The 12,769-nt window shown below is 35.8% G+C and overlaps 1 protein-coding gene across 1 annotated transcript in view; it reads left to right on the top strand.

The window, feature by feature from the left end:
* The window catches only part of IL1RAPL1 (interleukin 1 receptor accessory protein like 1), a 702,885-nt gene extending 691,152 nt beyond the window's left edge, over positions 1-11,733 (top strand). Inside the window, exons 8-9 of the mRNA XM_061410523.1 lie at positions 4,318-4,488; positions 4,931-11,733. Coding sequence (XP_061266507.1) covers positions 4,318-4,488; positions 4,931-5,649 — 890 coding nt within the window. The 3' untranslated portion in view covers positions 5,650-11,733. The remainder of the gene's footprint in view (positions 1-4,317; positions 4,489-4,930) is intronic.
* Positions 11,734-12,769: the final 1,036 nt, after the last annotated feature.

The raw sequence follows: 12,769 nt of genomic DNA, 5'->3' as shown, positions 1-12,769 counted from the left end.
TTCAATTTCTTATACACATTAAGATTAGTCAATATGCATTCTTACAGACATAAAAAATATCTAAGAGATATTTCCCATGACTCTGACTCAGCAGGTAACTGAGAAAAAAGCAGAAACCTTAGAATCCATATGTTTTTGACTCAGTAAATGTTATTGCATTTAGCATGATATATGACATGGTATTTTCAGTTTGAAAATTTTCAAATCAGGAGTTTGCTTCTGTTGGCAAATAAATGCCTAGCCCAGTACTGCACTGACATAGACTCTGGGGAGAGAAATTAGATATCAATCAAGTGTCCATTGATTTGAGAAAGGATGCTGCTGTAGCTGCTTGCAAGGGGCCTTTTAGTTCTATTTCTTGCCAGAATAACCTCCATGTGAACATCTCCTTTTTACCTGGGGGATGTTAGCTTAAATCTTGCAAACTCATCCAGATGACATAAAGAGATAGAAAACTGACTGAGACCACAGTACCTATTCCTGGGGTTCATTTAATCTTAATATGGTTACTGGCTATATCAGTCTAGGTACGAATTTATCCCCTTTTTGATGAAAGTGTGGATTTTCATGGATTTTCATCTCATTTCTAGATAAAATAGAGTACATATCTTGTAAGTATCAAGTCCCCTTATCATGAAGCTGAGGCTGCAGTGTGTAGGCTTTGTGATACTTTTGATCAGTTACCTGGCAGCTGACTGCACTTCTTTGATACCTTTGAGACCTTGGAGTACCTATGAAAGTGAAAGTGTTGGTCACTCAGTCATATCCAACTCTTTGCAACCCCATGGACTGTTGCCCACCAGGCTCCTCTGTCCATGGAATTCTCCAGGCAAGAATACTGGAGTGGGTTGCCATTCCCTTCTCCAGGGTATCTTCACAACCCAGGGATTGAACCCAGGTCTCCTGCATCACAGGCAGATTCTTTACCATTTGAGCTACCTGGGAAGCTCCAATACCTATGCCTGGAGTACCTATACTCTGTTGTAAAGCAAAGTTTCTCAAAGTGTTGTCCCTGGGCTGGCATCAATTATCACTTGAGAGTTTTCTATAAATTCCAATTCTAAGGACCTATTCTAGATATTCTGAATGGAAAACTCCAGAGGTGGGGCCTATCAGTCTGTATTTTAGCAAGTCTTCCAAATTGTTGCCATTCATGCTTAAGTATGAAAACCACTTTTTCAGAGACGCTTACAAGGACTCTGAGCCTTCAATGAGTCACAATAAGAAAATACAGTTCAAGATTATTCCAAATAAACTTTGCTAAACTTTGACCCTGTCACTCCTAGTAATTGCTTGAGGAGTCCAGGCAACTTGGAGTATGTATCACCAAAGCCACCTCTCCTAGGAAATGGCCCAAATCTTGAGAAAATCTCTCCATTAGCCATAGATATATGTCATGTGATACCCAAACTAGAGGCCATTCATTCATTTAATCAACAGATATGTTTGAACATCTACTAATCCCTAGTCATATATCTGAATCAAGGATCTTGTGGTCAAAGAAAGAAGATAAGATGTGAGCACAATAATATAATATGTGGTAAAAGAGATCACCTTCAACTCAAAGATATCAGACTCAAATTGAAAGGAAACCAACTGCAGAGATAGCTGCTGGCTTTTTGACAATGGGTAGCCATAAGTATTTTTCAAGCTACCATAAATGTAATCAGTTGTGAGGTTTGAAAAAATAAATTTTCTGATTCTATGTGGAATGGGCCAGAAGAATAAGGAAACAGAGAGGAAAGACCCAATAAAATATAATTATAGCAGCTGAGGAGAGAGTAGGACCTCACCCTATATGGAAACAATCCAAAGGATTTTTACCAGTGAATGGCTGTGAGATTATTGATAATGAGAAGAGATAAATGGAACATGCATCTGACATTTAGAGACTATAGACGTGAGATTCTTATGTTACTAAAATTTAAGTGAAATAAAACATGAAGAACAAAGCTTGAGGTGGAAAGTTTGTTTGGTTGTGAACATGTTGAATGTCCAGGTTACAGGTTCATGAGAAAGAAGACAAGATTGGACATCTAAGTTAGGGAGACATCTACATAGATGTGGTTGTTGATGTAATGGGAGAAAAAGATTTTTAAGGGAACATAGGCTGAGAGACAAATGAAACAGGCCACAGGACACATCTTAAGAAATGATAGCATTTATGAATTGGAAGAGAGATGTCCATGGATGAGGCAGGAGAACCAGAAACAGTGTCATGTAAGCAAAAGTGACATCCATCTGGAACTTACTAGTATTGGTGGACCAGTTGTTTACATGTGGTCATAAGTGCGCTATTCTCTTTGGTGTTCATATTGATCTGGTTTTCAAATGCTTTTGAGCCTATACAAGACAAAAGGTGAAAAATGAGGATCTAGTCATTACCCATCCCAGATTGGGGCAAACTTCAGTACTTTGTAGTACGTTGTAAAAAATTAGAAGAGAAATAATCCCAGAAAAAGAATAGTATATGCATGAAATCATTCTGCAATCTTCAATCTGGCTTAAAGAGTCCTCCCATTGGCCCATGACGCTTGTACTATTCTTTGCAACATATTTATCCTCTGGAAATAGATTGTGGACTTGTCTACATCTTCTACTAGACTGGAAGTTACTGACCCATATTGTGAAGGAAGATTTTATCTCATAGATATGGCATGTGATTATCTAATAAATGGACATTTTAACTGGTATTATATTGTAGCTTTATTGTGTGCTATTTTCTATTATTTCTTAGTCAAGTATTTACATCAACAGAGTGGTACCACTATAGACCACTGGCATATCTGCATATATATGGTATAATAAATATAATTATCATTTTTATGAAAATTGAATTACTGTGTACAACTATATCTTGCTTAAAGAATAAAGAAAATGACAAATACCCAAATATGACATGATTGGGATGATTACTTTTTTTTTATTACCTGAAAGTTGCTTTTAAAAAGTTTTCCATAGCTTAAGGTTTTTTTTATTTCCCCAGGGATCCTATAGTAGAGTTGCTAGTTTCTTATATGCCTGTGTTAACCTTAAGTGAAGTAAACAGTTCTCTGAGTTTTCCATAACAAGCTATAGAATGACTTCTAGGTAGCTCAGGATTATCAGACTACTAAATGAACATACATATGTACCTTCAGAAGTGAGTTTTAGTGTCTTTGAAGTCAAAAGGAGTGTCCCAGAGCCACCCAGAGCAAGTCATGGATGCCCCTCTATCTTTGATATTTTATATCCCAAATATTTAAAATTTTCTATACCAAATGCCAAGATCTTTTTGTTCTGAAATATAGGAATGTTTCAACTCAACTTGATCATATAATAATCAAATAATACAATGACAATCATCAAGGAAGCACAAAAGAGACCTAAGCATATTGATATTGATAGACACAGCCTACTGATAGTATTTAGAATTGAGGTGAATTATGAATCCTGATATCACACTCTGAAAAGGAAATTGACAGATGAGATTCTGCAGAAGAAGATCAATGACTTCTTGTTCTAAGAAAAAACAAATGAGAATTTTGGGGTGTTTACACTAAGATAAAGATAATGCACAATAGTAGTCATCAAATATTTGAAGGGTTCTCATGTAAAAATGGAGAAGAATGAGGAAAGAAATCAAATTTTAGAACTGTTTAATTCATTTGTATTATAATTTTTGATTCTTTCAGTCAAACTGATTAACATAATGAAATAAAATTAGGCAGTAATTTACATGTAAGATAAGTGAAGATCAGGAAAACAATATGTTTTTCTATAATAATTCAGTGTATTAATAGTCTTAAAACTGAACTCCAAGAACCAGCTCCCAAAGAAAAATTAATTATTCCAAGTTTTATCTTTTCCCCAAAAGAAAATCAGCACAACCTAAAAACCATTCCTCAAGCCAGCCAAGCCAATTTCAATTTTCTTTCTTTTTTTTCAACAGGGTAAAATCATCAAAGGAAGGATTAGGTGAAATGTACAATTATGTAGAATAAGAACATATTATCTAAATATGTGGCTATTATAAGCTGTTAAAATTCTCTATGATCTGTGCATCAAAAATGTTTAATGTTAACATTTCATAGCTGTTTTCATTAATTTTTCTCCTACTGTCTTAACAACAAAATATAACTCCTTTATACCCCCAAATTCATTCCATGATACTTGGCATTATTGAATTATTAATGAAAATTAATAAAAACTTCTTCCTCTGGTCTCCGAGAAATGGGACATTTGGAGATACTTATGAAATAAGGTGATTGTTCTCATGTCCTATTGATTTCTTTGTAGAGTAGTGACTTCAGCTTTACTCTGTAATGTTCTTGACAGATAATAAAGATTACGATGCATACTTATCATATACCAAAGTGGATCCTGACCAGTGGAATCAAGAGACTGGGGAAGAAGAACGCTTTGCTCTTGAAATCCTTCCTGATATGCTTGAAAAGCATTATGGATATAAGTTGTTTATACCAGATAGAGATTTAATCCCAACTGGAAGTAAGTTCATGTTTTCATTTAAGAGTGTGTGTGTCCTTGTATCTGTCTGTGTAGTCATCATTTTTAGACAAAATTTTAACTTTTGCTTCTTCTACATCTGTCAGTTTCTCAAGAAAGAAATGGCATGATATGTTCAAATGAAAAATAAGTTTTGATACCCCTGAGGAAACCACTTCCACTATTCTATAAAGCGTCTCATATTATGAGCCTTGACATTTAAAAAAACCAAATGAGAGATTTGTACCTGGGAAAATATTTCAATCACTGAGAGAAGCAAAAGCCCCATCCTCTATTCTAAGTGATCATTGGCTATTTTCATCTTCTCAAGGGTTTACCTAACAACCAACAATTCTCATTTTCCTGTGTGAAAGAGAATCCACTGGGGCTTTCTGGACCAAATGTTCAATTTACTTATTCTGATAAACCCTTTTCTCTGTTGTAGCATACATTGAAGATGTGGCAAGGTGTGTAGATCAGAGCAAGCGGCTGATTATTGTCATGACCCCAAATTACGTAGTCAGAAGAGGCTGGAGCATCTTTGAGCTGGAGACCAGACTTCGAAACATGCTTGTGACTGGAGAAATTAAAGTGATACTCATCGAGTGCAGTGAACTACGAGGAATTATGAACTACCAGGAGGTGGAGGCCCTCAAGCACACCATCAAGCTCCTGACCGTTATTAAGTGGCATGGACCAAAATGCAACAAGTTGAACTCTAAGTTCTGGAAACGTTTACAATACGAAATGCCTTTTAAGAGGATAGAACCCATTACACATGAGCAGGCTTTAGATGTTAGTGAGCAGGGGCCTTTTGGGGAGCTGCAGACTGTCTCAGCCATCTCCATGGCTGCCGCCACCTCCACAGCTCTAGCCACTGCCCATCCAGATCTCCGATCCACCTTTCACAACACTTACCATTCACAAATGCGTCAGAAACACTACTACCGAAGCTACGAGTATGACGTACCTCCTACTGGCACCCTGCCTCTTACCTCCATAGGCAATCAGCATACCTATTGTAACATCCCTATGACACTCATCAACGGGCAGCGGCCACAGACAAAATCGAGCAGGGAGCAGAATCCAGACGAGGCCCACACAAACAGTGCCATCCTGCCGCTGTTGCCACGGGAGACCAGTATATCCAGTGTGATCTGGTGACAGAAAAGCAAGGGACACCCCGTCCCTGGGAGTTTGAGTAGAGTCTGCAGTCCAGTGCCTGGAACTAAATCCTCGACTGCTGCTGTTTAAAAAACAAAAACAAAAACATGCATTACAATCTCTAGAACATGAGGAAAAACAGGGTCTTGTACATATGTTTTTTGCAATTTCTTTGTAGCATCAGTGTCTTCCTGTTTTACCATGTCTCTTACCATTACATTTTTTGACTTTGTTTTATATGTCATTGGAATTTGTAAATTTACCTTTTTTTAAAGAAGAGACTTATGTATAGATAGAAAACCCTTTTTTGCTTCATTAGTTTAGTTTTAGAATGGGTTTTTATTTCCTTTCCTTGATTTTTGTTTTGCTTTTAACATTTCCTTGGGGTGCTTGGACAAATCTATCCGATGGGACAAGGAGCACCGGATCCTCTCTTGAGTTCTACCTAGGATCAGCAGGGCCATGTGGGCCTTCAGAAAGCAGTGCAACGAATGCCAGCATTGCCACTCCGGAAAAAAAATGAGAACACTTGCTCATAGGAGGGCCCCACCAATCAGAGCCCTGAATCTCTTCCTTGTCCCACCTCATTCCCCACCTCTACCCTTCTAATGGCGGCATGACGTGTAAACTCTGAGAAGGGGTAGGGGGGTGGGGTCTAACTGTCTTAACATTTAATTCACTGCTCGTCAGAATACACTCCAGACCCAAAAGTGTGCTAGTCACTTGACAGTGACCACTACAGAGTGCTAAGAAGAGAAGATCAAGGGCATGAAAATGGGGGAGAGTGTGTTGTTTCCGTTTTTTAAATGAGTTGATGTACCCTTATATAAATATATATATATATATATATATATAAACACAGAACAAAACAAAAGAAACAAAAACAAAAAAAAACAAAAACAAAAAAAAACAACAAACAAAAAACAAACAAAAAAATCAAGCCCTATATTTGATCACTTCCTGGAAAGGCATGAATGTGTTTGTGGCTGTTTTTGTTTACTATTCTACTTCCTCTTTTCCCTCTATGATTTTCTGCAAATGAGATTATGTGCAAATGCCAGGCAAGTTAACTCAAAAGGGTGAATCAACACAAGTCAAAATGAAATTTACATTGAAGGCTTCCAAACCAAAGGGAAGGACAGGATGTGTCATCAAAATATGTTTTGTCACCTTGTATTATAGAAATGTTATTTTCTAAAGAGTCAGTGCAAATCTGTGAAACTTATTATGGGGTCCCCTTGTATTTAAATGTTACTTCACTGTATTTAATTTTCAGTGCTATAATCAGAATCAAGTGTTTGGTTTCAGTTTGTGAACATAAGCAACACTTATTAATCTCAAAGTGTTTATATAAGAACTCAGGAGGTCAAACATATGAATACCAACAGAAATCAGTATTTTCAAAATAAACATTATTTACACAAAATAGTTTTTAAATTAGATGAGAAAGTATTTAAAATAATTTTACTGTATAAAGAATTAGTTTTATTTTAATTGTATAATTCTGTCAGAAACAGAAAGCTGATGCTCCCAGGAAATTCATCTCTTACCATTTAGCTTTATGTTTGAAATCAATGACATAAGTAGCTAATACATATTCATGTTGAAAATGATACAAAATCAATCCTAAGGGAACTTGCAGAGGGCAAAATTGCTAAAGGGAAATATTACCTAAGTAGCTTTTAGTTTTTAAAAAAAATCGATGTGATGAAAACACTGATAATAGAACTTATGCATTACTTTAGTGATTCAGTGTAGGAACTTCCATTCCAGCCATTGTCCGTGGGCTTGTGTAGTGACTACTATATGTTTGGTTTATTCCTACCACCATATAATGAGAAAACAATTCTACAGTTTTGGTCACAATACTAAGGTATGAGTTGGCCACACACACAAAAATGTAAACTTCAGTAGAGTTCATTGGTGAGGGGAAAATTGAATTGCAAATGTATGAGAGATGATTATAAGAATTTTGTAAAGCTGCGAATATCTCATGTTTGTGTGACAAGGTAAAGGAGCTTTAGGATGTGCATTGGTTTTTATTTGCTAAAAAAAAAATGCTTATTTCCCTGACAACTTGCCTGGGTCCTTGTCCACGATCTGTTCTTTTTATTCCCGTGCTCCCCTTGGACCTGTGTCATGTTTTCACAAACCAGAACTGAGGCTGCAAGGACACATAAACTTTAAGGTCAGCTTTGCACATTGGGTTACTTTCAGAATTCAAGAAGGCCATTGTTTATAATATGGACACCTGTCAGGGACTGGTAGCAGTGACCTCACTGGACTGGATTCCAGATTCCCCCAGTGCTCAGAAAACTGTAAACATGACAATGGCCTGGTTTATTTCTTTGTTTGTTTTTGTTTTTGTTTTTGTTTTTAATTTTTTTAAATGCACGATGGAAGTGTGGAATAAATGTAGAGGAAGTATTCAGACCACAGTCATATTTTAGGCATCCATAGGTGTTAATTTAGCTGCATTGGGAGTACATTTTTTGTTCTATTTTTAGTGTAGATTTAAGCACTTTGAATAGCATGATTCAGGGGTTGATGGGTAATATTTGATATTCTCACAACTTAAAAATGCTTTTCTTTTTCCTCTAATGCTTTGTCATATTTCTAGAAAATCAATGGAAGAAGAAGTTCTCTATGGCTTTAGAAACATTCCTCCCGAGTATTCCTCTATCAGCTACATGTGAGAACAAATGAAGGAAACTGTCATATGTTCACGTGCTCTATGTTTAACAAAAGTTATGTTAGAATTCACAATAAAGAGAGAAAAAAATGTATTTTCCCTAGTGCTTAGGTTTCATCCTTCTCTTTTTTCTCTGGGGGCTGTGGGGGATAAGAATATTCTAGTTGTAAAAACACAGTTGGAAGTGTGAATTTGTTAGCCAAGCTGAGGGAGATAATGGACATCTGGACTTGGATATGTATGATGTTTGGTATTGCTTGTTTTTCATCATTTGCTACTCAGACTGCAAGTGACATGTTACGGATTCCTAAGTCCACCTGGTTTTTTAATGTAACCTCTACTTGCTGCCTATGAGCGTCCTACCCTTTATACTGGTGCTCAAATCTTTGATTATTTAATTTGTAATCCGTTCCTTAGGTCTTCTGTGGGCAGAGAAGGATTTTGTGTCTCACGCAGCCAGCTGATTTAAGATCAAGTATATGAAATAAATCCGAGACACAATAACCTAAGATACCTGAACCTACTCTATTTCTATAGCTAAACCCCTGATTGTTTCAGTCAACTATTTTGTGTTGATTACTTTTTTCATAGTATATGCATTTGAACCCTATGGACTTAAATACCTAAATACTTCTTCTTTATTTCATTACTATTTAGCATTTTATAACAAGAACAGATGTTAACTGAGAGCTGACCCTAAATGCCAAGTAAGTTTTGTTTATCCTAGAATAGTCATTAACTTTGACAGGTACCACTTAAGTAAATTAAGATCACCACTTCTAAGAAAACATTCATTCGTATATTTGTCAATTATTTTCAGGTTCTGGATGCCCTAGTTCTCCTTTTTGTAAGAAGTATTTTTCATCTTGTGCTTAGTTTCTTTCTTGTTTTAATTTAGTTTATATCATTAGTCCCAGAAGAAAGCTTATTGAAATTCAAAGATCACTGATACCATGCAAGTAAAATGACAGACTGGAACTAAGAGAACATAGAGACACAGAAGCAGAAAATTCCTTACTGTTTCTGATCTGAACTTACTTGATCATTATTCCCATTATTAAATGGGTTAGAAATTATATCTATAGACACATATTCCCTATTACTAAAGAATTTTTCTAACAACATATACAGTTATTACAAAGAGATGATGATGCAACTGAGTTCCCTAAAAGGAGCAGCTTGTCAATGGGAGCAGAGCTATTCCTTGCCTTATCACTAACCCTTCCCACTTTATTATTCTGAACAAAGAAAGCAACCAACAGTCAAATTTGCATTATCCTTAACAATAGACCTTAAAGGTGGGTTTAAGGACACCTTAAGTATGTAAGACTGATTAAAGGAAATAAGGAAACACTTGAAATTCCAGACAGAATTGTGAAAGTGTACAAAATTGTGTTTCTGGGATGTAAGTCTCAAAGACATCCATCACCTAAAAAGCTATGATATTTGGATATAAAGCATGTTCTCAGAAACTGACATTGAGATAAACCACGTATCTTGCAGGCACTGTTATGGCTACTATTTCTTACCTTCATTCATGAAAATTCAGGAAATGATTATTGTTCTTTTAACAGAGGCAATTGCTCCAACATGACCCAACTTTGTGGGAGACTTGGTTTATAGTGAGGCAAAACTTAGATGACCAAGTAATTCACATCCAAATAAATGAGAGTTGATAGTTTATTCATTTCTTAATTTACTCAAAAGATAACCGAGGGGTAGGGAATGTGAAATCATGCAATTTGGCATGATGCCTTATGTCATTAAACTTTTTTCTGGGTTGATTTGTTTTCCTACAACAAAATTAAGAAGAAATAACTTAGTGCAGGAGTAGAACAAACGACCATTTGACATGTTTTTCCAAAGGGACCTGGTTTTCTTATGCTAAGATTTAGAGTTGGTTATATACTTGGTTTTCAGCAACTGAGTTTATGCCAGTTTCAGGATTTATGATATAACTTTGGGGCAGTATGAAGAATTTTGAGAATGAACTGACATGGTAGTTATTTCAAGTTTTACTTTTTGCTCCTGGTGGGCAGCAAGATGAAAGTTGGTGCTATGTTAATTAAGATACTGTCACAAGGAACTGTAAGAAAGACCTGACTCAGTGTGAGTAAAGAGAAGGAGGTCGATGATGGTGATGATGATGATGATGACTTAATCCTAATCTTCTCTGTTCTGTCATCATCAAACTTCAGTCACATGTATAGAAAATGCCCAGACTGAAAAGAAAGAACTCAGCTCTGATTTTTCCATCAAGTATTTCTTCCTTCCAGGCTCAGAACACAAAACAAGAGACATAAAAAGAAAAATTTCCTTCTGCCCTTTAGGAAGTGCCCCTCTAAAGTCTCTGAGTCCACTGACAAACACGTTTCTGAATTGTTCACTGAAATAAGTTAAGTAAGGCACTGTTGGTTTTCTACCATTCACTACCTTCACTACCTTCACAATACATCCCCCAGCGCCCACAGCCTGGAAAATCTTCTCTTTCTAACAAAGACAAGTCATTACACTGTATTTCCTCCACTACTAAATGAGTAGAAATCGAAGAACTGCACATGAACTTGAGACTCTTACATGTAATATTGATGTTGTGTAAATTTCAGTCTTCATAGTCCAGATAACCTTAAGTTTCAAAGGGCATGCTGGTCATTAAAAAAAAAAAAAAGATTTAATGTAAAATGACATATTACATAGTGCATGAACATGTGGCAAAGTAATTTGGATCTATCCTTACTAGTCAATGAGAGTCTAAATTTGGGGAGATTGGATGTGAGTGTTTTAGGTTAATTCTAAACTGGGATGAAGACATCTTTCTGTTAGTAAACGTGGACAGTTGTCCATATTCCTCGCAACATATGCTCCTGGTAGCTAGAATCCTTAGTGTGTTTTTTCCACTGAAGTAGTGGAGATATGTTCATATAATCTGCTATTAAATTGTAAAAACTTTTACATTTTCAGAGTTTGAGAGAACCCAAATAGGAAAATGAATTTGGTCATTTTCCTCTGCTGGTGTTCAAATCAAATTTTAAACTCAGACGCTTTCAAATATGTTCAACAGTCAGTAAAAAGTGCATTTTCCATAGTGTTTCCCTTTAGTTTTGCCTACCCTCTTTGATTTTGTACAATCTAGAATGTATGTAACATGCGTAGGTGATGGAGGCGCTCTTTTTTTTCTTAGAATACTTACAATTATATATTTGGTTTTGCTTTGACTAGCAATAGGACAATAGACAAATACAAGTGTAAAAATGAGAAATTTTAAACTTGAATTATAATTTGTGTTTTATAGTCGTTTCATAAGTCTGTTGCTCTCTATGAGTATGCTCTCTATATATCCTGTAAAAATAAATTTATATGTTACATAGAAATTCAAGAAATTAAATTATTTATTAAGCTACATATGTTTCTTCTGGTTTCTACCTGATCATAGATGAAAATAAATTAAATAATGTGTTGTTGGAACCTATGTAAGTACCTTCGTTAATTTGACAACTCTTGTTATATTTCTCTTTCCCTCTCTGTTTATGTCTGTATATGCTTATAATTCTTAGACAAAATTCATATTAAGATTATGGAGAAAGGGACTTAAGAAATGGCCAACTGGCTGAACAAAAAGAAAAACTTTGTTTAAAACTCAAGTTCACTTACAATCCTTCTTTATTTTCTTCACTTCTCAATTTTTGAGAAATTTGAGTCACAAATTCAATCTCTTAAAAGTTATTATCATGTTAATGATCTTTTCAAGGTTAAATTCTGCATTTTCCTTTCATCTATTTCATACAATCCTTTGAGGAACAGAAATGAAAGGGATGATAACATGTAAATCTTCTTTGCTGCTTCTTTTCCTTACTTCTTGATCCCCAGGTATTTTATTCCTTTCTTTTTAAGGTACCACTCACATAAGGACGGGCTTCCCAGGTGGCTCAGTGGTAAAGAACCTGCCTGCCAAAGCAGGAGACATGGAAGTCACAGGTTCGATCCCTGGGTCAGGAAAATCCCCTGGAGGAGGAAATGGCAACCCACTCCAGTATTCTTGCCTAGAAAAATCACATGGACAGAAAAGCCTGGTGGGCTACAGTCCATGGGATCACAGAGAGTCAGAGACGACTTAGCGACTGAGCATGTGTGCACATAAGGACCTTGAAATAAAGTCCCCTCAGGTAATATTTTAAAATGATCAGCATCTTTAATCAGTGTTTCTTTTCTTTTTTTCCAACTCGATTTCCACCTAGTTTTCGTGCATACTTACTCCTAAAAGGAAATATTTTTGCCCTTTTCATTTTATGTTAAAGATAAATAAAATTGTTATTTATTTATTTGGGGGAGGGGAAAAGTGGTAAATCTTTCCATCACAAGGATAACAAGTGAATAACCATAAACCTTTTAGAATAAATGGGCTGTTTCAGCAAAATTCATATCTTAGCA

Source organism: Bos javanicus, chromosome X, assembly GCF_032452875.1.
Source record: "Bos javanicus breed banteng chromosome X, ARS-OSU_banteng_1.0, whole genome shotgun sequence".
In the NCBI taxonomy this organism is placed as follows: Eukaryota; Metazoa; Chordata; class Mammalia; order Artiodactyla; family Bovidae; genus Bos; species Bos javanicus.
This window is presented reverse-complemented; position numbering and strand designations above follow the sequence as displayed.